Genomic DNA, 26347 nt, shown 5'->3' on the forward strand with positions numbered 1-26347 from the left:
TGGAGATACTCCAGAGAGTTCCTTCATGTTGCCCTTTGTCTTTACTATGCTCATTCTGTACTCCTGCTTCTTAAACAATGGAACCTGTGATTTCTATGATGAGCTAAAGGAGTTGAAAACTGAGTTTGACATCAATCTCTACCAGCAATTAGCAGAACCAGAGAACAGAACTAACTTGATAGTTGCACCAGCAAGTGTGTCCATTTCTTTGAGGCTACTGCAGTTTGGAGCTCAAGGGAACACTTTTACACAGTTGGAAGATGCTCTTGGATACAACATCCATGGTAATATGCAATTTGACAAAGTATTTGTTAGTAATAGCTGCTTTGCATTATATCATACATTCACATATCAGCTTCCCTGTCTAAGGAGAAAGCAACTGCACATACTCAAACTAAACTTTCTAATTAATAAGGTCTACAACAGCTCATAATGCATTAGGTTTGTTAATATTTTATTGAATTGTAGGAATGGTCTAACCAGTTGATGTACATGTATGCTTATTCTTTCTTATCCTTTCTGAGTAGTTCTCACTCTATTGTACTTTAAAACAAATACATTAAAAAATGAAGATCTGGAAGGAACATATAACTCCAGCTAAACTAATGTTGGACTCTCAGGATATTCTTTCCATTTTAACCAAAGATTAATCCTACACCTGACACAATATATCAATAGCTATTTTTCATGATCTGCACACTGGTTATAGAAAACAGATGGCTGTCTCATCTTTAAAATTTGTAGCTTATACATACTGTGCAAGCTTTAGAACTGACATCAGTCTTCTTAAGCATGACATTTATTTTCATCACACAAGGCAAAAGTTAAAATTTATAGAGATTGCTGTGTAGTGTTCTGTAACCTTACTTAGTTATTGCCTTTTAGTCAAGAATTGGCATTCAAAAATAACCAGTCCCATTCAGTCTAGCTATTATATACAGATAAAAGTTATATGTACTACATATTTTCTCTGCCTCTCACACAATACGTATAGCACAAATATCCTACTGAAGGTATTAGCAACAGTGAAAGAAAGAAAGAAAGAAAGAAAGAAAGAAAGAAAGAAAGAAAGAAAGAAAGAAAGAAAGAAAGAAAGAAAGAAAGAAAGAAAGAAAGAAAGAAAGAAAGAAAGACCCAAATGCCATGTTTGTCTTTAACCCAGGAGAAGCAGATCAAATGAAAATTTTCTCTGAGGTGAATAAAACTAACTCACATACTTAATATATTTTGGTGATAACATTTTTGTAGTTCTGCCTTTAACTATAATGCAGGACATGGAACAAAAATGTACCAATCTGGCAAAAACTATAGTGATAGCCATCAGTATCCAATACAAGTTCACTCTTTAGGAAGAATCAGCTTTCCCTGGCATTAATGACCTCTTTTAATGTTCTGCAGCTTCCCTAGTATCTCTTCTAGCCACATTTGTTTGAGCAAAATACCATAAAGATTTGTCTGTCTGAATAACAAATATAAAAAAAAATTGAAAGGAGTTTTGAACAGGCCAACAAGTAAAAATTCAAAATTTTAGTTAGCTAAGATTGTTGGTATTACTGAAGTTACAAGCTGGGGATACAGCATCTCATATAACATCTGTTTCTGATTTTATCATCTTTGAATTCTTACATCCTCAAAGTATGCTTGCCAAATACTAGCATACTAATGCAAAACACATGAGAAAGGCACTTTACACCTAAAAAACATCTGAATCTTAATGACATCTGTTCAAGGAGTTTAATATTTTCCCCTTAAAGATTAATAGAGCTAAGTTTTAACACTATGCTGCATTAATCTTTGTGCAGGTTATTAAAAGGACACCAATAGGTTAAAAATCATGGACTGGATTCTCAGGTGGTATATACTGGCCAGTTTGGAATCTGTCCTCATATATTTAAAAAGTTCTGAGTCAGAATGTTCCTGTTCATAGGGCATTGGTTTGGCAAACAATAGAATTAGGTTCTATTCCTGATTCTGCTACTAACTTGTGGTGTGAGCCAAGTGACTTCATGTGTCTATGCTTGTGTTTCTCCTTCCATCCTTTGTCTTGTGCAATTAGAGTGAAGATCTTTGAGCCAGGGTTTGTCATGTGTTTGTAGTAATGGCTAGCATAATGGTGTCCTTATTTTCATTTGATCTGTAGGCACTGCTAAAGTGCAATGGTATGAGAATAAACAACACCGTTGATTATTAAAACAGAATATTTTTTAAAATTCATTTTGCTTTTCCCCACTTATGCTGTTTGTTTCCTGTTTGGATTTCTCCTCCTCTGAAAAGTGCTAAAGAAGCTAGTTCATTTTTATCTGTAGGCATTCAATCCAATCTCTGTCCCAGGTTCTCTCGCACCACCAAAATGGTGCAGTGTCTAAGTTGCAAACACTTTGGTGGATATTAATGCATGTAAAAAACCAGAAACCTGTTTTATTCACAATTAGTGAACAGTTTACGTCTCTAGTGGTTTCAGACCCTATATTGAGATTTTGCTTAAGTTAATTTTACAAAGTCAAATTTTGATATGACAGTGCTAAGTATATATTAGGTTTATGCAAGATGATTGTGTGTGTTAAGTGCATGGGGGAGGTTGTCTCCCAGGATCTCTCCTTTTCTTCCTACTGGGTAGCCTGGGCATCACCACTTCCACAACACTATTCCCCAATACTCCTGACTCTACAGAAGACATTCCACAGTGTCATGGGACTGCTTTATGGGGCAGGAGAAGGTTGAACACAATTATCTCCCTTCCTTAGCTCCACAGTGAAACCAGGGCAGCCAAAGGCCCCCTTCACATTGCTGTGCACATCCTCCCCCTCTTAGAAGGGATTCTGGATAGTTGCTGGCAGAAGAAGCTCTTGCACAGTTTCTCCATTTGAGGAGAGAGCAGGAGGTCCTAGAGCTAAAGCAGAGGCAAAGACCTGCTTTAATGACCGTGCAGAGTCCCAAAATCCAGGAGATTTAAGGGTATCATGCATGTGTCTTTTGCCTCCTCAATAAAATGATTTAGGGAAAAATTCCAGAAGAAGCTCTAGAATTTTCCAGTCTCCACCTCCATTAATCTTGCAGATAAAACAAAGCTAAATGGATTGTGTATTAATGCTACTGCTAACACATAGTTCTTATATGGTGCTTTTGAATTAATTTAGATGCAAAGCATTACTGTATTTAAGATCTCAAAAAGCTTATGTCAACCAACCCTGCCCCCAAGAATGTAGAAAATGGTTACTTATTGGTAACTGTTGTTTCTCTGTGCCTTCACATTTCTGGTATCTAATGTCGAGCTTCATAACTGTCCAATAGAGCCACATTCACTGGTGGCGCAGTATCACCTTCCTGTTAGAAGGACATCATATACTCGATCTATACAAGGAAGTGCAAATCTCCCCCCGACAACCTTAATTCCTTCTCCCTAGCCTACAGAGTCCTGAAATACCAAGAACACTGAGGAAAGGCTAGGGTGAGTGGGTAGAGCGAATGCACAGAGACAACTGTTAAAGAATAGTGGTTATTAACAAGAAAGAACCTCTACTTACTCTTTGTGAGCTTCTATATATTCCCACTCATGTGAGTTTAGCAGATGATACTACCATCAGATGAGATGGTTGAGTTCAAGGCACAAGTGGGCTGCAGCACCGCTTTACCAAACCAAGCATTGCCACGTGATGCCAAGTCTAACAAATAGTGCTCGCTCCACATGGCTGCTTTGTAAATCTCTACAATAAAAACCCAGCTCAGAAAAGCTAGGGGCAACTATGGCCTTAGCAGAGTACTCAATATATCTCTTAATCCAGTGGGAAAGAGCTTGTTACTAATAGGTTCCCCCTTACACCTCTCCCCATAGGCAACAAATAAGCTGTTTGATTTCCCAATGAGAGTAGTCCCCCCCAGGGAATAGTCCAAATAGCAGCACAGATCTCTTTTTTTGCAGCCAAGTATAAACAGGATTCCCCTGAGTGACTGTAGTTCTTCCTTCTGTCTAGGGAAGACATTGAGGAAAGAAATATGCTGCAACAAATGAAAATCTGAGAACACCTCAGTCATAAAGCTGAGGCAAGGTCTCAAAATGACCTTTTCTGTAGATTCTTCTGTGTAGAGTGAAGACCATCAAGGTACTGGGCTTGCTAACTCTCCTAACAGAGGCAATGTCTTTGAAAAATGCCATTTTGACAGAAAGATGTTCTAAGGAGGCTTTTAGGTGGACCCACCAATGTCATTACAACTAAGTTCAAGTGCCAGGATGGGGGAAAGGCCTCTTGTAGTAGGAAAGGTTTAAGTCAGTTCCTTACAAAACCTGAGGACTGGAGTGAGAGCATAAAGGCTTGTGTCTAACAAAATTATGACAAAGAAATAGCTGGTAACTTTCAGGGAAGCTACTGCTAGAATGTTTGATTATAAATGCAAGAGAACCTAAAACTGCAAGTACTCCTACCCAGGATGGTGTTAACCTTTCACTTTTGGCCCAGCAACTAAATGGTGTCCATTTTAGTCTAACACTGCAAGGCAGAGTTCTTTCTAGACTGCAACAGTCTGCTTGAACTCACCATGAACATGCATCCTGGCAAGATAATGGAGCAGCTGCTATGGGACTTGAATGAAGAATGAAAGGAGGGTAATATAATTAATGCCAATGAGAAGGGAGTTATGGAAAACAGTCTGTCAAATTAATCTGATATTTTTAGGAGTTTGCAAATTAGGCTGATAAAGATAATAATGTTGATTTAATAAGAATTCTGTTAGGCATTTGACATTGTACTACTACATGGCATTTTGATTAAAAGACTATAATACTATAAAATTAACAATGCATATTTTAAATGGATTATAACCTGGCTAACTGCTAAATGCAACTGTAAATAGGGAATCATCTCTGAGCAGATGTGATACCAGAGGGAACCACCACAGAGATTGGTTCTTGGCCCTACACTATTTAGTATTTTATCAATGACGTGGAAGAAAAAGTCCTCATCGGTAAAGTTTACAGATGACCCCAAAATTGGGGGAGAACAAGCACTCCGGCTTGCTTGGTAAGCGGGGCACAAGCAAACAATACGGCTGTGTCTAGACTGGCAAGTTTTTCTGGAAAATCAGCAGCTTTTCCCGGAAAAACTTGCCAGCTGTCTACACTGGCCGCTTGAATTTCCGGAAAAGCACTGACAATCTCATGTAAGATTGTCAGTGCTTTTCCAGAAATACTATGCTGCTCCTGTTCGGGCAAAAGTCTTTTTCCGAAAGACTTTTGCGGAAAAGGGCCAGTGTAGACAGTACAGCACTGTTTTCCGCAAAAAAGCCCCAATCGCGAAAATGGCGATCAGGGCTTTTTTGCGGAAAACCGCGTCTAGATTGGCCACGAACGCTTTTCCGCAAAAAGTGCTTTTGCGGAAAAGCATCCTGCCAATCTAGATGCGCTTTTCCGAAAATGCTTTTAACGGAAAACTTTTCCGTTAAAAGCATTTTTGGAAAATCATGCCAGTGTAGACGTAGCCTACAAGTTTTCATAAAGCTAAATGTAAACTACCAGCAAAGACTATGCTTTCAGGGTGGGGGACTCCATCCGGAAAAGCAGTACTTGTCATACAACTGCAAGCAGTAACACTAGAGAGCTTGGGTTATATATCAAAAGAGGCTTTTTTCTCTGACTTTCAGTGTTTTGAATTCTCTCCAACTACCTTTGAAAAATATGTGCAGTTATTTATACAACCATGGTTCCAACAGGTATACATAGATTAGATCTATAGCTACAGTGATTCTTGCTCACATGTACAGACTGGAATTAAATCGGAAAATTTAATGTTAGAACTGACTTTTTCCTCCAGGCATACTGGAAAGGACCCCTTAAGCTTTGTCACTTTCCTCTGGACCAGGGAGCAGGGTTCAGCCATTAGAATTAAGGGATCGTGTCCAGATAGTCCTTTTTCCTGTGATTGCAGTGAGAAAGCAGCTCACATTGATGGATCTTTGTTCTATTAATGTTATCTGTGTTTTACTCTCTGCACATACAATGCACTTCAGTGTATTCCCAGGAAATAGCCTCGGCCTCTCTAATAGCGTTACATACTTGAATTATGAATTACTTTATATTGTTGTAGCATCCAAAGGACCCAATCAGCATTGGAACACTATAATGTTAAGTGCTGTTGCAATCACGTAGGTAGAAATGGACCATTGTTATTTGCTAAGCACTGGCAATTTGCTCAGTAATGAATTATCGTTAACACTTTATTTTTGCTATTCTTGGGTTCAACATGAGAATTATAGCACTGATTTTTCTCCCGTCTGGCAGATCCTAGAGTGCAGGACTTCTTGCGTACCGGATATGAAGAAGTGACTAACTCTAGTCAAGGCCTCATGGTTCAGTTGGCATGTGCTCTATTTGTGCAAGCTGGAGTTGATCTGTCTCCCGATTTCATGGACCATACTGCACTCTGGGCAAACAGCAGCCTGCAGAAAACCAACTTCAGTGAGCCTAACAGGACTATCGCACAGATAAATGAATGGGTGACTAATAACACTGAAGGTAAAACAACAAGTAGTACAGATGATGAGGTGGGACACAGCTGTAATAAAAAAAATGTGCAGGTAGTAGCGGTTAGCACTATAGCATTGAACTAAGTATAATAAACGTGTAGTACAGGTTGAACCTCTCTAATCCAGAATTCTCTTGTCCAGAAACATCTGTCATCCAAAATTATTTTAGTTAGCTGGATGTCCACTTTTCACAAGTGTGGCCGAGTTTCCTGCGATCCCATAAAGTTTGTTTACAGCCACCAGTCCTGGCTCTCAGTGTTCTGTGCTGTTATTTGGCTCTAATTTACCTCTAAATATCCTCTAACTCAGTAAGCAGCGGAAGTGTTGGTAATGCTGCTAGACAATATTGACCTCCTGTGGTCCAGAAAATACTCTCGTTCGGAACTGGTCAGGTCCTGAGGATTCCAGATTAGAGAGGTGAAACCTGTACTATGTTCTATACAGAGAGTCATAGTCTTAAACTCAAGGGTAGGAACAAGGAACAACTGTGCTATAAGCACTACTGATACTAACTTTAGGCAAGACTGCATTAAGTATAGGTATGTAAATAAAGGATTACAGAATCAAGCCCTTAATCACTTTGCCTTAGTCCCTGGTTTTGTAAAATGGGGATAATACCATCAACCTTGCAGGGATGTTTTAAGAATAATTAGCTAGAGCTAAATTCTTCTAGTACTCACTGCAAAAGATACTTGCAGTAAACTCAGTAAGTAGATGTTCGCAGTATTGACCCATTTGTTTGTACAGTGAAAATAGAAAATGAAATTAGCTAACTTTATTCCTTTACATGACCAGGAAGATAAACTAAATACAGTCAATTTTTCACTAAGATTGGAAGTCATTAGAATCACTGGACCACTGGTTTGTGCCATTGATTTTACATAAATTATATATACTAGAGATTAATTTGGCCTTCAATTTGATTAGTAGGTAACAAATGTGATTTTAAACATGCACACTGAGATTGGTTTTGAGAAGTCTCTTCTATCTTCGTCAAGAGAACTATAATAGGATTTTGTGATAGAAAATGATTGCTCCAGCAAACATGGACAATGTCAGCTCACACTTTTGATAGTTATTCTATATCTTTTGAACTGCCAATGGCTTTCCTGGCAGGGATGTGAATAAAATGGCATGATCAGCTAGAAAACTTCAGATCAGAGCCCTTATTTCATGGCAAAGAGGACACAACCATCAAACCCAAGGCCTGTTTTTTAATCATTGATACTATCAAAGTCTCAGCATAATTTCATATTCAACTCATTTCACATAGATTTAGCCACACTTATTAAATTAATGCTAGAAGCAGTTCTGCAGTCATTTAAGACTGAACATTTACTATTTTTAGGGGTTTTAAGGTTGGAAGGGACTATCATGACCATCTAGTTTGACCTCCTGCTCATTGCAGGACATGGAATCTCCCCCACCACTCCTGTAATAGGCCCATGATCTCTGGCTTAGTTAGTGAAATCTTCAAAACTTGACACAAGATTTCAAGTTGCAGAGAATCCAGCATTCATTCTAGTTCAAACCAACAAGTGACCCATACCTCACACTGTAGAGGAAGGTTTAAAAAAAAAATCTCTTCTAGTCTGATCTGAGGGAAAATTACATCCTGGCCTCAAATGTGGCAATTATATCTCATCTTTTTCTAAGTAGACCAGAAGGTTTACTTTAAATAAACTTGCTACCACAGAAAGTAAAGATAGCAACACTGCTTTAACTATGAAACATGTTAAGTAAGAAAGAATTTGCTATGTCAGTGATCCACCTGTCTTGGTGTCTCTAAAAATATGTATGACTATAACTGATGTTGAATGTAGCGAATACCAAGACAAAGTAAGAGGATACGTTAATTTCCAGAGCTCAGCTATGAACAAAAATATGACACTGTCAGCATCACCCTCATCCCCATTGTTACAAACAGAATGCTGCTCATCTCTGTGATTTAGCCACTTGTGTAAGCACGTCAGAACAAAAGGATTCAGAAAAGTTTGAAACAATAATTTAATAATTTGCCCTGTAATTCCACTTTAAAAAAAGAAGATGCAGGATTAGCTCTGCAGTATGTGTGCGAGTGCATGCATGTGTGACAGAGAGAGAGAGAAAGAAAGATAATTCATCTTTTTCTTGCACAGGTGGAGAAGCAGACTGCATATATTTGGACACAGTCAGTTCACCATTTAACCAGATGGCTGTGGTGAGCACCATGTACTTCAAAAGCATATGGCAAAAGAAATTCTCCTTCACAGACACACAGTCCTTGCCTTTTACCACTGCAGAGGGCATCACCCTGAGAGTGCCTACAATGTACCACACAGCTGAAGTCAATTATGGTAACTACTTTTCATGCCACTTTTGACATATAAAACAATATTATAAACTACATACATTTTAAATTCTTTTACTTCCAGAACTGCCTGCAATGTGCTAGATACTGCACAAACATGGAGGAAAGAGCTTTGGGAAACCACCAAGAAAAAAATGTAATAGCTCAGAACCAAACCTTTGCTCTGATATATAAAACCTGGGGCTACGTCTACATTGGCAAGATTTTGCGCAAACACTTTTAACGCAAGAGTTTTTGCGTTAAAGTATTTGCGCAAGAGCGTCTACCCTGGCATGTGCTTTTGCGCAAGAGATGTGCTTTTGCGCAAAAGCACTTGTGCCAGTGTAGACTCACTCTTGCGCAAGAAAGCTCCGATGGCCATTTTAGCCATAGGGCTTTCTTGTGCAAGAAATCCATATTGCCTGTCTACACTGGCCTCTTGTGCAAGAGGGCTTATTCCTGAGCGGGAGCATCATAGTTCTTGTGCAAGAAGCACTGATTTCTTACATTAGAACTTCAGTGTTCTTGCGCAAGAACTCACGGCCAGCGTAGACAGGTGGCCGCTTTTGTGCAAAATCTTGCCAATGTAGACACAGCCTGGGGGTGTGATGTTCCTGTCTCAACTTCTCCTGAAATAGAGGTTATAGTTTAATGATGACTGAAGGCAAAAACAGGAGCCAATAGTGCCCTGCAGTGGCACAGGCATAGGCTTGAACATCTGAACTTTTTTGGTCTCAGTTCCACTCTTGTTAAAATAAATGGCAAACCACCTGCTGACTTCAGTGGGAGCAGGATTAGACTATCACTGCGAGATGGAATGTTGAACAGAACCCAGGGATTTTTCCCTTCTCAGTCTGAAAAGATTCAGATTCTCAATCTGAAAAGAATCTTTACCTGGAGAGCCATTTGAGGATGACAGAAAGAAGGAGTTGATATTTTAACATCTCATCGACAAAAAAGTGTCATTAATATGTTAGCACCCTCTCTCTCACGCTATACAGGCAGTCCCCGGGTTACGTACAAGATAGGGACTGTAGGTTTGTTCTTAAGTTGAATCTGTATATAAGTCGGAACTGGCGTCAGCCGCTGCTGAAACTGATCAGTTTCAACCGCGGCTGAATCTGGACGCCAGTTCTGACTTACATACAGATTCAACTTAAGAAACCCAGGCGTCCCCAAGTCAGCTGCTGCTGAAACTGATCAGCGGCTGATTCCAGGAAGCCTGGGACAGAGCAACTCTGCCTCCGGCTTCCTGTAGACAGCCGCTGGTCAGTTTCAGCAGCGGCTGACTTGGGGACGCCTGGGGCAGAGCAGCTGGGGTGCTGCTGGGTTGCTCCAGTAGCGGGGCTCCTTGGCGCTACTGGTGCAGCCCAGCAGCACCCCAGCTGCTCTGCCCCAGGCGTCCTGATTCAGCCGCTGCTGAAACTGACCAGCAGTGGCTGAATCAGGACGCCTGGGGCAGAGCAGCTGGGGTGCTGTCGGGTTGGTCCGGAGCAGCGCTGCGGGACCAACCCAGCAGCCCCCAGCTGCTCTACCCCAGGGGTAGGCGAGAAAAGCCTGGTCTGCTGGGGGGGGGGGGAAACTAGCTGCACCTCCCTCCCCCAGCAGACCAGGGAGACGGGGGTGGCGGGACCGCCCAAGTCCTCCACGGCTTTGCTCCATCTCCCTGGTCTGCTGACCTGGGAGACGCGGAGTAAAGCCGCAGAGCACGCGGGCAGCGGGACAGTCCAGGTGCGCCGCAGCTATCCCACTGCTGGCGTGCTCCGAGGCTTTGCTCCCCATCTCCCTGGTCTGCTGGTCAGACCAGGGAGACGGGGAGCAAAGCCTTGGAGCACGCCCACAGCGGGACAGCTCGGGCGCGCTTGAGCTGTCCCCCTGCGGGCGTGCTCTGCGACTTTGCTCCCTGTCTCCCTGGTCTGCTGGTCAGGAGACGGGGAGCAAAGCCGCGGAGCACGCCTGCAGGGGGATAGCTCAAGCGCACCCGGGCTGTCCCGCTGCGGGTGTGCTCCAAGGCTTTGCTCCCCGTCTCCCTGCAGACCAGGGAGACGGGGAGCAGCTTTTCTCGCCCCAGAGGACGGGGGCGGCGGACCAGGTGCATCTGGGCGTTCCGCCGCTCCCGTCCTCCGGGGCGAGAAAAGCCCCGTTCGTAACTGCGGATCCGACATAAGTTGGATCCGCGTAACTCGGGGACTGCCTGTATTGCAAAGGATATACTGGGTAGAAATCTATATCCCAATGCTTTTCAGAACTAATGAGCACTACCAATTGAACCTTACTGACATTTTGTATGATATGCAGACAATTACTTCTGCAGACATTATGGTTACACATCAGTATTTGTGAGACTGCAAATAGAACTAATTATAAAGTTAAAAAAAAGCCAACAACCCTCTACTCCTAAAGCATCAGCTGCTATAATTTAGTAAAGGGTATTCTATGCCTGAGGTTTGCTATTCCATATAGTGCACATAAACCACTTTACTGCAATCTATACTTACTGCCTTCTCGGTGCTGACCGTTGCAGGAATTGTTCTTTGACATGCCATTATTCCATTGGAACACTGGCTCCTGAAAAGGAGTTTAGCAGGGCTGTGATATTGCACTGCAAAATAGTTTTACATGCACGTATGTGACAGTCAACAACTGGTTATTATTGACACTTGAATTAATGGATACTGTACCCTGTTCATTTGAAGGCCCATTAAGTTGTATCCTTTTTGCAGTACGGGTTTCATGATTTTTGTCTGACAGGTTCCAAATGCTTTGTAGTTCAATAAAACTGCATGCTTCTTCAAAGCAACTTAACTTGTGCAATTGATTTGGTGTAAGGATGAGAGCATTGGGCAAAGTACTTCTCGATTAGTCAAATGGGAGCTGTTTTTTCTTTTCATTTTTTCACTAGTAAGTGTAGTTCTGCTGAAAGATGCTACATTGAAGGAGCTGGAAAACTAAGTCATCTGTTTATTTAAAAAGAGCTGTAGCAAGATCAATCACATTGTAAATTCACCCGCTCATCCACACTCACCAATGTTCCTCAACCCTGACCCAAAGGGAGTAGTATTAGGGTGAGAAGACAAACTAATTCACCATGCTTCATTGGATTGGCCATGGAGACAGCCACAGAGGTGGTCAGTTATTGCTATTTATGTTAGCAAATGTGTGATTTAGACACTTGCCTGCTCGGAAGTGGATTGAGACAATTAATTCAGTTCATGTGAGCCAGTGACCTTAATTAACAACTTGGTCTGTATTCAAGTCAGTCACTCAGTGGTGAAAAGCTCTGTATCCTTGTACTAGTGCCTTGAATGATCTAGTTCTTCAGTGTTGTTGTTTCCCTTTAGTAATGCCAAGGATTATGTTTTCCAACTTGTAGGTCAGTTCCACACTCTGTCGCTGGAGCAGTTCAGTGTAGTCGAGTTGCCTTATCTGGGTGAGACTGTCAGCATGTTTGTGGTGCTTCCTAGTGACAGGACGACATCTCTGTCCCAGATTGAGTCACACCTCTCAGCTAAAATCATCACTCTTTGGGTCAACAGCTTAAAGAGAATGAAGATGGATATTTTTCTACCTAGGTAAGTGATTCAGGACATGGCCATCCTTTGTAGCTGTATCTGTTACTGTTAAGAGTTGTGCTGTATACTTTATTGTGAACATAATCAATGTATAGGACATTGGTCCTTTTAGTAGGACACTTTCAAGTTTATTCTCCTGATTACTTCATTAGCAAAGCAGAGTACCCTCTCTCCATCTTTGGCTAGGAGAAGTGGGATAGGGCATTCCTAATAATGTATGCATCTTATATGCTATAATTAAGCCATTACTTTAAAAATATCAAATTTGATTCTACAACTCCTAATAATATTTTAAAAGTTTGAGGGGAAAAATTAGAGGGAAGAAAATTATTTGTACCCATTCTTGCTTCATTTTATTATATACTTTTTAAAAAAGTTGTCTTAATATTTAAAAGCATTTTACTATGTGTATTTAATATTAGAAATATTTAATGGAGCTCCAGCAACTATCACCAATCACTGCATTTCTTCTGTATACAGTGCAAGTTCACACTGTCTATCACTCCAGTCCTTCATTTTTGCCAGAATTTGCACGACTCAACAGCATTTCTCGAATAAATAGAATGCCAGGATGTACCATGTGGGTGCAAAAAGAGGAGGGTATTTCCTAGATGTACTTAGCACATCAATAAGTACAGAAAAGCTTTATTACATACCTCCAGAAATACATTCCCCATGCCAATGAAACACTGAAAAATGTTTTGTGCATCAATGTTCTTTTTCCTAGCGAATGTTTTGCAGATGTGTTTCTATCTTAAACCAAATTGATTACAATTTTTAAAAAAGCAAGCACAAATGGGGGCAAATGCCAAGTTCACATATATATTTAAATAAAATCTACTGTGTTAATTTTAGGTTCAGAATTCAAAGTCACTTCGACTTAAAAATGGTTTTACCTGTCCTGGGAATTACAGATATGTTTGATCCAGCTAAGGCAGATTTTAAAGGTATTTCAGGTAAGAACATTCCTTATATAGGAAATGATCACTCCATGTATAGATTGTTGTAGACATTAATATGATGTAAGCTGACATTCAAAAAGGCAGATCCTTCTGCATGAATGATACTTCTGGCACAATGAAAATTTAAAACAGAATCCAGATTCTATTCTCTACTGTAGAATTGAAATTTCTTTCAAACTACTGCATTTTGGATTAAGCAAAATCCAGTGGTAGGGAAAGATTTTGAGAGATGAAAACCAGCGAGGCTGAACATTGCTAGAATGTGTTTGCTAGGGTGCAGGGTGAAGTCTGCAAGGATTGCTGCAGATCAAGGCTACGTCTAGACTGCAGGCTTTTTGTACAAGAAGCTTTTGTCGGAAGAGATCTTCCACAAAAACTTCTTGCACAAGAGAGTGTCCACACTGCAAAAACACATTGAAAAAGCGATGTGCTTTTGTGAAAGAGAGTGTCCAGACTGCATGGATGCTCTCTTAAAAGTAAGCACTGATTGGTATGCACAGAATGGCCACCAGGACACCTGTGCTTTCTTCTCTTTCCCCTTTTTGTGCAAAAATCCCTTCTTCGCTGTCTACACATGCTTTTTTGCGAAAGAGCTCTTTTGCAAAAAGGCTTCTTCCTCGCAGAAAGAGGAATACCAATTGTGCAAAAACCCCTCTGTTCTTTCGATTCTCTTGCACAAAAACAGGCTTGAAGTGTTTTTTTCCAAAAAAAACTCTGTAGTATAGACAAAGCTCAAGCAAATAGTCATTCCACAGTCAGTGACACCAATGTAACAACAGACCTCTTTATTCTGAGTCCTGAGGTCACTCACAGGTGCCTGTAATCTCCTTTCTGCACTGCTACAATCCAACAATCAGCATACCACCACCCAGTCCACAAGCACAATACCCCACAACCATATGCTAAGATAAAAACTGGCGACCTGTGTCTCAAAAGGATGTTTTTCTACTCACTGGAAAACTTTATCCTGATTTAATATTAAAGGACTCCATAAAGGTTTATGTGCTTTGACATGTATCACTTGCAGCTAGGTATACAATTCTTAATTCGGGCACCTGCATTTGAAGTCTTAAATGGAAATTTTATAGCATTTCTAACATGCTTCTGGTCAGTGTGCAATTGTCATTACATGGAGGCATGGCCACAGGATCTGCTGGTACAGTTGGAATGGCTTTAGAGAAGGCTCCTGATCAGAAAAGTAACTTCCATGGGCCAAAGCTCAGGACACAGATTTGCATTTTACTCCCCTTACATTTGAATACGTTATGATGTGATCATGAATTGCATAGGATGCTTAATTAGAAATGAGGTGTTATTGTGCTGGATAAAGTTCACTGATAGTTCACATTATAAACAAACAGCTATATACATAAGTGCTTAAAGAAAATGAACTACAATGGATCAAAGCATACCAGGAAGCTGTGTCTGTATTGTTTAGGACTTACACCCATTAAATTTTTCTTAATCAAAAAGCACAAGTGGCTCTTTTTCCTCAGATTTTACCTATTATTTAATGGGGTCATCCCTTTGTCCCCTTTGCTCCTCTGCCTCTCTGGCATAATACTGAGTCGACCTGCAAGCTCAGGCACAAAGATGACAAGCAGAGTTTTACCCATAATAAATATTGAACGTGGGAGTTACAGTTGGAGTTTTACAAAAAGACTGCTGAGGATAGTTCTAAGTGTCACTTTGAGGCCATGTCTTCACTTGTCATGCTGAAGATCAATCTTCTGGTGTTTGATTTAGAGGATCTAGTTTGCTCCCATCAACCTCCAACTGTGAAGATGGTGCCAAGCTCGGCTTAAGGTATGTTGTCTCCAGCTATAGTATTTAAGTAGCTGGAGATGCATACCTTAAACCAGCCTTCCAGGTCTGCTGTAGACCAGGAATCAGAATTCTATTTTGTTTTACCAATGATTCTTCCTGCTCAACATGTTTTTGCGGGAGTTTCTTTGAATTGCTTAGTTGACCAAGCATTAATTTATTGTTCCCAACGCACTCGATAGTTGCCCTTCATACCAAGAAATCTTATTTATTACTAGAATTAGTGAAGGGACAATCAGTTACTGGTTGGCCACTTACCAATAGAATTCAACATTTAATTCAGTATTAATCAATCGCATTTATTACAGTACAGCCGCTCCCCGAGTTGTGAATGGTCGAGTTACGACTGTTCGCACTTACGACCAAAGCTCTCATGGAGCGGTTGTAAAGGCGGTCCCCGAGTTACGAACAGCGCGATCGCGTGAAACTCAATGGGGTCCGAGTTATGAACAGTTCAAGTTACAGACCAAGTGTTGGTCCGTAACTTGCTCATAACTTGGAGAGTGGCTGTAGTGCCTAAGGACCAACCAAGGATAGGGTTTTATTGTGGTAGATGCTGTATGAACACTGAGTAGCTGTGTCCATGCTCTGAGGACCTTACAGTCTAAATGGACAATACAGACACAATGCGGGGGACCAGATAGAATACACAAAGTGAACAATGCAAATGTGGCAAATGGCACTTAGTTCCACTGTTTTTTGGTGGTGGTATGGGGGAAGAGATTAACTAGAAAGGGATAAACTAAGTGGAAAGAAAAGCGAAGGGAGAGGGGGACTCTGAAGGGAAGGTGGATGAAGGGAACCTGGGAGAAAAGAGTAAGAGAGGCAGGTGAGAGAGGGGTAGAAGGAGGGTTAGAGCAAGCAGCCAATGAGCATTGGGCTCAGAAAGTCAAGTCAAACCCATAAGTTTGGTGAATGTCCAAAAGTCCCTTCAATGGCTGTTCCTACTCCTGCCAGCTGGAGTCTCTGGATGATTCCTCTCTGAATTTTTACCCAAGTGTTGTCTATATGGTGAAAGATGAAGAACAAGAAGGAAGCAAAGACTGTGCTCTCTTATCCCTTAAACTTTGTTCCATGTTTATAAGATTCAGTGCAGTGCCTCTCCACGAAGACAGTAAGCCTCATTCCAATTGTGTTACACATATGCAAAATGATTATTCAGAAAATAGGGGCCAGATTCAGATCTAAAATCTCTATTCATTACACATCTCTGGAGTTACTCTAGATTTATACACTGACAGGCCAGACTGGGCCCAGTAATCCTTTTAAACAAAATTCTTAAAATAGGTGACCAGACATTAGAGGTTTGGTTGAATCTTTCAACTAATTCTAGCTGTCAAAAAGTTACTGATGTGATTGATACAAGAAAGGTTAAGTGAAGTGATTTATTCAGGGTCTCTCAGCAAATCATAGCTAGACAGAAGAACAGAAATCAATCTTCTATTTTTGCTAGCCTTCTGATGCTGTTCTTACTAGCAATTAGTACTCCATAAGGTAAGCAAATTGGAACATTTAAATTTTCCTGCAGATGTTCTCTGAATTGTTATAGAGCTGTGATATATTTTGGTTATGTTGGGTTTTGAATCAATTTTGATGTGCTCATTATAAACTGCAGCATAGCCCTAACTTGACCTAAAAGTTTATGGGGAACTTCTGCCCTATGGTCATGTGTAAAGTCCTGCAAATTCACATATATACGTATCTGTGGATGCAGATAGCTGCACCTCATTTTTGCTAATACTGATGCGGATACCAATTTTGGATTTAGAACCAGTTAATTTGCAGATATCCATTTTATAACTCCAGGTATCTGCATCTGTGGATATCTGTGGATCATTTTTGCAGATGCAGATACTAATTTTGTATCTGTGCAGTGCTCTAGTCATGTGTTACTTGATCTACACATAAGTTACATAGTTATTTAATTTTTTTATAGCTATTTCACTTTCAGGTTTTTACAGCAGTTTAGAATTGTCCAATCAGTGAGCTGTCTGTGGAGATACAGGCTTCCAGCTATTCAGCGTTTACAAGACCACTGAGGTTGCTGAAAAACACTATGGATCAATTCACCTTTAATAACATTCATAGACTGTAAACCCAGAAGGAACCATTAAATTTTCTATTCTCACCATATACCTTCACCTCATTAATCTGGAACTGAGTTAAGAAAATGTGTTTCAATATGAATATTATTATTCAAACAGTAATAAATACAGTAGAATCTAATAAGTTCTGAACGCCAGAGTTACGAACTGACCAGTCAACCATGCCCCTTGTTTGGAACTGGAAGTATGTAATCAGACAGCTGCAGAGACCAAAAAAAGAGCAAGTATAGGACAGTAATGTGTTAAATGCAAACTACTAAAAAATTAAGGAAAAGCAGCATTTTTCTTCTGCAAAGTAAAGTTTTAGAGCTATATTAAGTCAATGTTCAGTTGTAAACTTTTGGGAAAACCACCACGTTTTCTTTAGAGTTACACACATTTCAGAGTTACAAACCACCTCTTTTCCAAGGTGTCTGTAACTTTGAGGTTTGACTGTAGAAAATTTAGTAGTGTTTTACATAAGAACTTCAAACCATGCCTCAAAAACCTGGGAGAATATTGCCACATATGGAGAAAATGGAGACATGAGAAAAAAGGCAAGTGACTTGTCCAAGGTCACACAGCAAGCCAATGGTACGCAAGGGAACAGAAGTCAGATGTTACCTTATGTGCCCTGTTCTTCCTAATCACTGCCTCTCAAATGACCTGTTTGTGTAGCAAAATAATATTAAATGATTAACCCTCAAAACCCCTTTGTGAGGTAAGGCATAATATCCTCACTGTACAGAAGGGAAGACTGAGACCCAGACCCACAACTTGACTTGCCCAATGCCACAGTGACAGAGTCAGGATTAGAAATCACACTCTTACAATGCCAAGGCCCATGCTCACTCCTCCCAATCACCTCCCTACAGCACATTTAAATTATGAACAGACAAGCAGAGTAAAACCAAATCTTATCATGCGTGAAAATTTCTCACCCCCATCTTTTTGAAGAAAATTTATTTTAACATCGAGGAAAGATCAGTGGAAGACCTCTGTGACAAAAGGAAACTTGTATCTACTATGTAGATTGGGTAAAATATTTGGAAAATTAATCATTCCATAAAAATTGGACTTATTTTACAAAATAATTCAATCAAAAGAGTTAATACCATTTTGGGAATCGTTTACAATGATTAATCTTAAATTTGATAAAGGTTAATCTTAAATTTGATAAAAGGAGGGATTGCAGTGGTTTACAATGAGCATTTGTAGAGAACAGCAGAAATAAGTGCAATTTGTTAGAAGTATTATGATGTGTACTGCTGTTTGTCTCAAAGCATTAGAAACAACACCTGCAATTAGTAACTCCATAAACTGATACCATAGTAAACATCGTGCTAGTTAAAAGTGTATTAAAAATTCGAATTTTGGTTATTCTGTAACTTAAGAATGTCCTAAGAAGTCACCAATGGAATACACAGGTTAAAAGGCTTTGACAGTAACAGAGATATGCTTATTTTGATAATTATTCAGAAATTATCTTTGAAAATTATTTTTATTTACATACATCATTTTTGGTTAAGATAAAATCAAAGAATCTTGGAATCCTAGAACTGGAAGGGACCTCGAGAGGTCATTGAGTCCAGTCCCCTTCCTTCACAGCAGGACCAAGCACGATAGATCATCCCTGATAGATGTCCATTGAACCTGGTCTTAAATACCTCCAGTGATGGAGTTTCCATAGCCTAGGCGATTTATTCCAGTGGTTAACCACCCTGACAGTTAGCAAAATGCATTATCTGTTCTCTATTTAATAGCCAATACATGCTATCAGACCTAGGTGACCGGTTGAATTAACTGGTCTAAATTAATCTTTGAATTTAGTAACTGAAAAACTGTCTTACTTACCCTGGATGAAATGTCTGGTAACTACAGGATTTCAGAATGAATTCCAATACTGTAACATGGAAATGAGCAGCAATATAAGAGAAAAGCAAAGACAGAAGTATCTCAATATTTTTTAAAAAAAGGTTGTGTTGATTTTACAATAAATAAGTAATAACTATTAATACTTACTTTTGGTTGTTTTGTTAGAGCAAGGCAATCTTTACATTTCAGAAGCTATTCATAAAGCAAAGATTGAAGTGACAGAAGGCGGCACAAAAGCCTCAGGAACTACAGGTAAATCAGACATACAAACTTCAGTAAAAAACTTAAAAACGATGGTCCTGAAGCAGTCTTTGTTCAGGCCATAATATGAACTGGGTGGGCCATTATATTCATCAACCATATGACATCAAAGGATAAGTATCAGGCACTTTACAGCCTACTCTATTAGCCGCATTTAGCGAGGACACTTCAGTTGACAGGTTTTTTTCCTTTCTTTTTTCTTCCCCTCTCCCTTCTTTTTCTGCTTTATTTTTCAAACGTTGTGCCCCTTGCTTCATGCTTCATATTTGTCATCGGAAGAAGTGGGTTGTGCCCATGAAAGCTCATGATACTATTTATATATTTTTGTTAAGTCTCTAAGGTGCTGCAGAGCCTTTGTTTACATTTTTTTAGTTACAGACTAACATGGCTGCTCCGAGACGAGACGTTTATGCTTCAGTAATGTTTTGTGTCTGAGTCCTCTTATAGCAGTAACAAATGCTATAATTTAAAGCTCTGCTTCAACAAGGAATTTATATACATGCTTAAATCCATCCCTATCGATAATGTGCTTAACTGAGTCCCCTTAACTCCTAAGTAAACATACCTCTATATGCTTTGAAGAATCAGGGCCAAATTTAAGAAATTATTTCCATTCTACCTCCTATTTTCAGTTGCTTATAACTTTCTTAAAACATTTTCTGTTTCATGTTTGGTCTCAGAATAACACAGATAAGTGAGAGAAAAAACCCAACCACCTATTATTATTCAGCACTAAAGAACTACTAGCACTCAAAACCATTTTTTATTTTTTGTTCAAGCCTTCTATTATGTTCAAGTAACACCACTGAAGGCAATTGAAATAGGCATTATTTACTATGGGGCAAGGAGGGCTTTTACCACCTCCACTTTTTATAGTGCTGTATGTTCCATTATGTGTTCCACTTGTAATGCCTTTCTCCCTCTGACATTACAGGATATAATATAATCATGTAAAATGTTCTATTTGCTGACACATCGCCCCCTCCCCAAATTTTTCTGAGATGATGTCCTGAGCAACTGATCTTTCATGTTTGGTTTAAAGAACCAGGGTTGTGAGGAACACGCTACAGTAGTTAAGGATTAGAAGTTTCATCTTTGTGAATGTTCTGGAATTGCATTCCCCATGTGCACCAGTTTCTGGGACAGATGGAATTTCACATTAAAAGGAAAATGTTTTGTACCCAAAATACCACCTTCCAGCATAGTTTAAATTAATGGCTTTTTCATACTTCCTTCTTTAACCCTCCACCACCCTCAAAAGCATTGACATGTAAATAGAAAACCCCACATTATTTGAATGTTGAGAATTAAAACAAAAGCAAAAAACAGGAGTAAAAAATTGTTAATTGTTGTCAATCTCTTCTCCGTCCCCTTTGTGTTACAAGAGCCCTACTATTGTATCTAGGGTTTCTCCTTGGCTGTGTCTACACTGGCATGAATTTCCGGAACTGCTTAAAACGGAATACTATTCCGTTTTCAGTTTTTCCGGAAAAGGAGCATCTATATTGGCAGGCTGCTTTTTCGGAAAAGCCCTTTTTCCAGAAAAGTGTCTGTGGCCAATGTAGACGCGCTTTTCCGGAAAAGAGCCCCGATCGCCATTTTCGCGATCGGGGCTTTTTTCCGGAAAAGACTACTGGGCTGTCTACACTGGCCCTTTTCCGGAACAGTATTCCAGAATAAGGACTTATGCCCGAGCGGGAGAATAGTTTTTCCGGAATAGCGGCTGATTTTGTACAGTAGAGCGTCGTTGCTTTTCCAGAAATTCAAGGGCCAGTGTAGACAGCTCGCAGCTTATTCCAGAAAAGCGGCTGATTTTCCGGAATAAGTGGCCCAGTGTAGACACAGCCCCTTTGTATAGAAATATTCAGGTGGCATAGAGGTAGCACATCCGTCTCTATACCACCTGTTCCTGGCTATCCTACCACACGAGCTGAGCTGGTAACATCCCTGGGACATGCTACAGCCTTTTAATGCGGGCTGAAATATTCTGAAGATGCTATATCTTGGGTAGGGTCTAATTTGGGCCCCAGCTGCTATGGAAATGAGGGAACCTCAAAGGGGCTTAAGATATACTTGTCTAGTCTATTCTCCTTGTTTCTAGTGCTATGCGTTGCTCAACCAGACTTAAAAGTCTGACTCAATACAGCTGAGGTAGCATTATCTAGATGATAGTGGTCAAAGCAATTAGTGCTGGTTATTTATACAATTGACTATGCTTTATATAGCACTAGAAGATTTACCTGGCAATGCTTGGATTCTTAACTGAAATAAGTTTTTTGTTTTTAATTTAAATAATTGTTCTGGGGTAGGGCTGAGGGGTTCAGTATGCAAGTTACCCCGGGGGAAAGAACAACTTTAGACACAGACATTTCTAGAGTATATAGTAAGATATAGAATCTATATCTATATTCTAGATATAGAGCTAGAATATATGGTAAGATATGTATGTATGCTTAGTGTATACAGGCAGTCCCCGGGTTACGTACAAGATAGGGACTGTAGGTTTGTTCTTAAGTTGAATCTGTATGTAAGTCGGAACTGGCGTCCAGATTCAGCTGCTGCTGAAACTGATCAGTTTCAACAGCGGCTGAATCTGGACACCAGTTCTGACTTACATACAGATTCAACTTAAGAACCTCAGGCATCCCCAAGTCAGCTGCTGCTGAAACTGATCAGCGGCTGATTCCAGGAAGTCCGGGGCAGGGGCTTCCTGTAGTCAGCCACTGGTCAGTTTCAGCAGCGGCTGACTTGGGGACGCCTGGGGCAGAGCAGCTGGGGTGCTGCTGGGTTGGTCCAGTAGCGCCGCCGCTCCTTGGTGCTACTGGACCAACCCAGCAGCACCCAAACTGCTCTGCCCCAGGCGTCCTGATTCAGCCGCTGCTGAAACTGACCAGCAGTGGCTGAATCAGGATGCCTGGGGCAGAGCAGCTGGGGTGCTGCCGGGTTGGTCCAGTAGCGCCCAGAGCGGCGCTACGGGATCAACCGGCAGCACCCCAGCTGCTATACCACAGGCGTCCGGAGCAAAGCCGCGGAGCACGGGGGCAGCGGGACAGTCCAGACGCGTCTGGGCTGTCCACTGCCCGCGTGCTCCGCCGCTTTGCTTCCTCTCCCTGGTCTGCTGGAGACCAGGGAGACAGGCCCCGTTTGTAACTGAGGATCCGACATAAGTCGGATCCGCGTAACTCAGGGACTGCCTGTACATGACATGCCGCATGAGACAGGTGATCAGGATTCATCACTGAATTAAGTCGGCTGGTGAGATTATCTTTTCTTGTCTGGGCTGGATACTGATGGGGATATAGTAAAAATATAGTAAGTTATGTATGTGGAGACAAAGATTGGGTTTCTTGACTTAAATTCTCAATCTTACTGATGTATTAACATACCTGTAATATTTCCAATCAAATCCTTTAGAGAAGATAGAACTTCAAATGTTTACATATCAAAGACTAAATATTAACTGCAATCAACAGACAGCACATGGTCCTTGTCCCACTGAAGTCAATGATAGAAGTCCCAATAATTTCAGCAGGAACAGGCCATTGAAAAGAACTGCTTTTTCAGAAACACAGTATGTTCAAGAGGGGCTGAAAAAAATCAGAAGAGACTCTTCATAGAATCATAGAATTGTAGGGCTGGTTAGGGATATAAGCGACTATTCAAGTAGTCAACTACCCGTTAAGCTTAGGCTTATCTAGTAGTCAAGTCACTACTCGCTCCCCACCCTTGCTTCCTCTGTATCAGAGGCAGCAGGGAGATGGGGAAGCTTTTTACTACATTTAAAAAGCAGAGCTGCAGTGGTCTGGGACCCCAAGTGAGCTAGGGCTGCTGAGTCCCAGCTCACACTCGGTCCCAGTCCTCTTAAGTCTCGGCTTGACAAAGCCCTGGCCGGGTTGATTTAGTTGGGATTGGTCCTGCCTAGAGCAGGGGGCTAGACTTGATGACCTTCTGAGGTCTCTTCCAGTTCTATGGTTCTATGATTCTATCCCCGCTGTAGCTCTGCAGTTTAAATATAGTAGGAGCTGGGCTGCCTGCACACTCGGCTCCTACTACATTTAAACTGCAAAGCTACAGCTTATTGACTAATCATGTACTTACTACAAATTGTATTGAGTACAAAATTAGTCAGTTACCCACTTTTTAACATCCTTGAGGTTCTTCCAGCCCTAAGAAGTCATCAAATCAAACCCCTTGCACTGTGGCACAGCCAAGTACAACTGTACCATCTCTGATGTGCATCTGTCCAGCCTCGTTTTAAAACCTACAAAGGTAGCAAGTCCAAAACCTCCTTTGCAAGCCTATTCCAGATTTTAATTACCCTTTACATTAGAAAGTAATTTTTAATATCTAATCTAAAACTCTCTTGGTGCAATTAAGACCATTATTTTTTTCTAACTTTCAGTAAATATGGGAGAACAATTGATCATTGTCCTCTTAAGAGCCCTTAACATACCTGAAAAATTATCAGGTCCCCTGAGTTCTCTCAAGACTAAAAATTACCTTTTTTAAAAAATGTCTTCATAAGCCACATTTTCTAAACCTAGAATGGAACATAGTACTTCAGCTGAGGCCTCACCACTGCCAATTACTTCTCATGTCTTACATACAAACACTCCTAAAACACCACAGAACAATTTTAGCCTTTTTTGCAGCTGTATCACATTGCTGACTCTTGTCCACTTTATGCATTCTAATCCCCAGATCCTTTTCAGCAGTACTATCGCCTACCCATAAGTTATTCCCATTTTGTAGTTGTGCATTTGATTTTTCAAATAGGGACGCTGGAAAAGAGAACAAGAGGCCCAGTATCAGAATATTTGTAAACAGCACTGCACAAATTCACACTAGTGCCATTTGCTTTCCACTACTCGCTTTCTGCCCCAATTATGGTCGGTTTGATAGCATCTATACCATTGATTGCAGTCTTCTACCGTATTAACTTTCTCTCTAGTCACCCAGGTGTTCTTTTCCCTTCCTTCTGTACTCCATTGCCACAGCAATTATGGCTGGTTTTAATCTGTATATAGCTGCACGGTTACTTAAAAACCTGGAAAATCTAGTCATGCATTTTATTGCAAAGAAAAATTTGGAAATAATTAGATCGTAGAAGACAGACGGAAATCATTCTAATCAAACTACATTTGCTAAGTATTTTTAATATACATCTTGGATTAAAATTGTTTTAGACAAATGTTTTTATGCTAAAAACTTAATTTTTAATTAGTGTATACAGAAATGAATATTGGGCAATTATATTTAAATAGGATTTTAATTTTTGTAACTTTAAAAATGAAAGTTTTTATATATATGTAAGAAAATAATTGCAGGGATGAAGTAGTCTTCTGATTAAGGCACTGCACTGGAGATGGGAAAGTTGGGTTCAATCCATGGGTGTGCCATAAGCTTCCAGCATGATCTTGGGCAGATCACTTAATCTCTCTGTGCCTCTGTTTCCCCTCTGCAAAAAGGAGTTAATGTGTCATTTGTCTACATACTGGAAGGGCTGTCTCTATGTATAGTTGCTTACGAACAGGGCAAGTAGTGCAGTAGGATCTTGACCGGGTGTTAGTACTATCAATGAAAAAAATAGTAGTGCTGAGTCTTAAAACAAAAAGGCAAGTAGGCATAATTACTCAGTGAGTAGACAGCACTGCTTTCCCTGTGTAATTCATCCTTGAAAATTTTTACTTGTTCATTCATCTGGGGAAATTTTTCTCTGTTAAGTAAATGAAACATTACCTTGATTTTTATCACAGTCATTAGAGATGAATAATTTGATGGTTAGGGTAGTAAATAACAGTTTTATGGCAATACTCTATAGAAAAAGAAGGGATAATTAAAACTGACACATTTTCTCTCTCTTGCATGGCAGCTATGGTGCTATTAAAAAGATCTCGAACTCCTATTTTCAAAGTAGACCGACCTTTTATATTTTTCCTGAGGCACTCCAATACAGGTAGGCATAATTCATTTATTCAGCATAAGCAGGAGTCACTCAAGAGGAAAAAAAAATCTTATCTCTAATAATTAAGGAGTTGCTCACTAAAATGACCAATTTCCATTTCAACTATCATAAAATATAATCTCGCAGAATAAATTTTCAACTACAAAAAATTGAAGCAGAAAAATTGACAAAATCATGGGAATTCAGTTAAAGTTGTTTTTAGCATCAGTTTTGTGCTCAAAAACACTCTGATGGCCCTGAGGAGTAATGCACATTATTCCAAAGAACGGAAAGGCACAGCACATGTAGGGTAGTGCCAGTTTTTTCTACCCTGTCCTGTCCCTATGCACAAATTTAAGCATCTCATTTAGAAAGTTATGCAGCAGTGCTGTCACTGACACTTGTAAGTATTAAAAGTGGTTTTGATAAGCAAACTGAACCTATAAATTAAAACTTACTATACTCAACTCTGCACTAAATAGGACAGAAATTGGGACTGTAAAATACAAATGTAGAGAAATCAAGCATACTTCAGCAATAAAGAAAACATGAAACAGCACTCTAATCAGAAACAGTCATAGCACAAACATTTTTTCCTTTTCTTTTTATGAAAAAAGTAATAAAATGTGCAACTGCCTTCAGTAGAAGTCTGTCTTCTCTAGGCAGGGATAAGAGTAAATAAAGCTATTAAAATACTTTTAAATGTATGGCTTCTTCTTAACCATTTTTTGGGGGGAAGCAAGAGCCAAACTCCTATCACCTGCAAGTTAATAGGTGTCATTACAGAACAAAAGCCCAGGATCTTGCCCCTCATTTATATTCTGAAATGTGCTATGCATTTTCCAAATACTAAGGAAAATATAACCTAGTCCCAATCACGATACACCACTTTACTCTCTGAAATTCCACTTTGGAACATTTCTCTCTAGAGAGAAAAGCAGCTGATAAAATATCCCATTTCAATTGAAGTGATTTAAAGC

General features: G+C 40.1%; 1 protein-coding gene across 1 annotated transcript; it reads left to right on the plus strand.

The window, feature by feature from the left end:
• SERPINE3 (serpin family E member 3) lies at window positions 1–25447 on the plus strand. Its single transcript, XM_089777361.1, has 7 exons — window positions 1–284; window positions 6272–6517; window positions 8667–8852; window positions 12219–12417; window positions 13273–13373; window positions 19328–19414; window positions 25296–25447. Exons 1-7 carry the CDS (start codon window positions 26–28, stop codon window positions 25445–25447), a joined length of 1230 nt encoding a protein of 409 aa, XP_089633487.1. The 5' UTR covers window positions 1–25.
• Window positions 25448–26347: the final 900 nt, after the last annotated feature.

Source organism: Pelodiscus sinensis, chromosome 1 (assembly GCF_052426305.1).
Source record: "Pelodiscus sinensis isolate ZL-2025 chromosome 1, ASM5242630v1, whole genome shotgun sequence".
Classification (NCBI taxonomy): Eukaryota; Metazoa; Chordata; order Testudines; family Trionychidae; genus Pelodiscus; species Pelodiscus sinensis.

Coding starts and splice junctions, on each gene's coding strand:
- SERPINE3 (XM_089777361.1), top strand. CDS start 26: ATGTTGCCCTTTGTCTTTACTATGCTCATTCTGTACTCCTGCTTCTTA. Junction 13,374..19,327: donor AGATTTTAAAGGTATTTCAG/GTAAGAACATTC, acceptor TTGTTTTGTTAG/AGCAAGGCAATCTTTACATT. Junction 19,415..25,295: donor AAAAGCCTCAGGAACTACAG/GTAAATCAGACA, acceptor CTTGCATGGCAG/CTATGGTGCTATTAAAAAGA.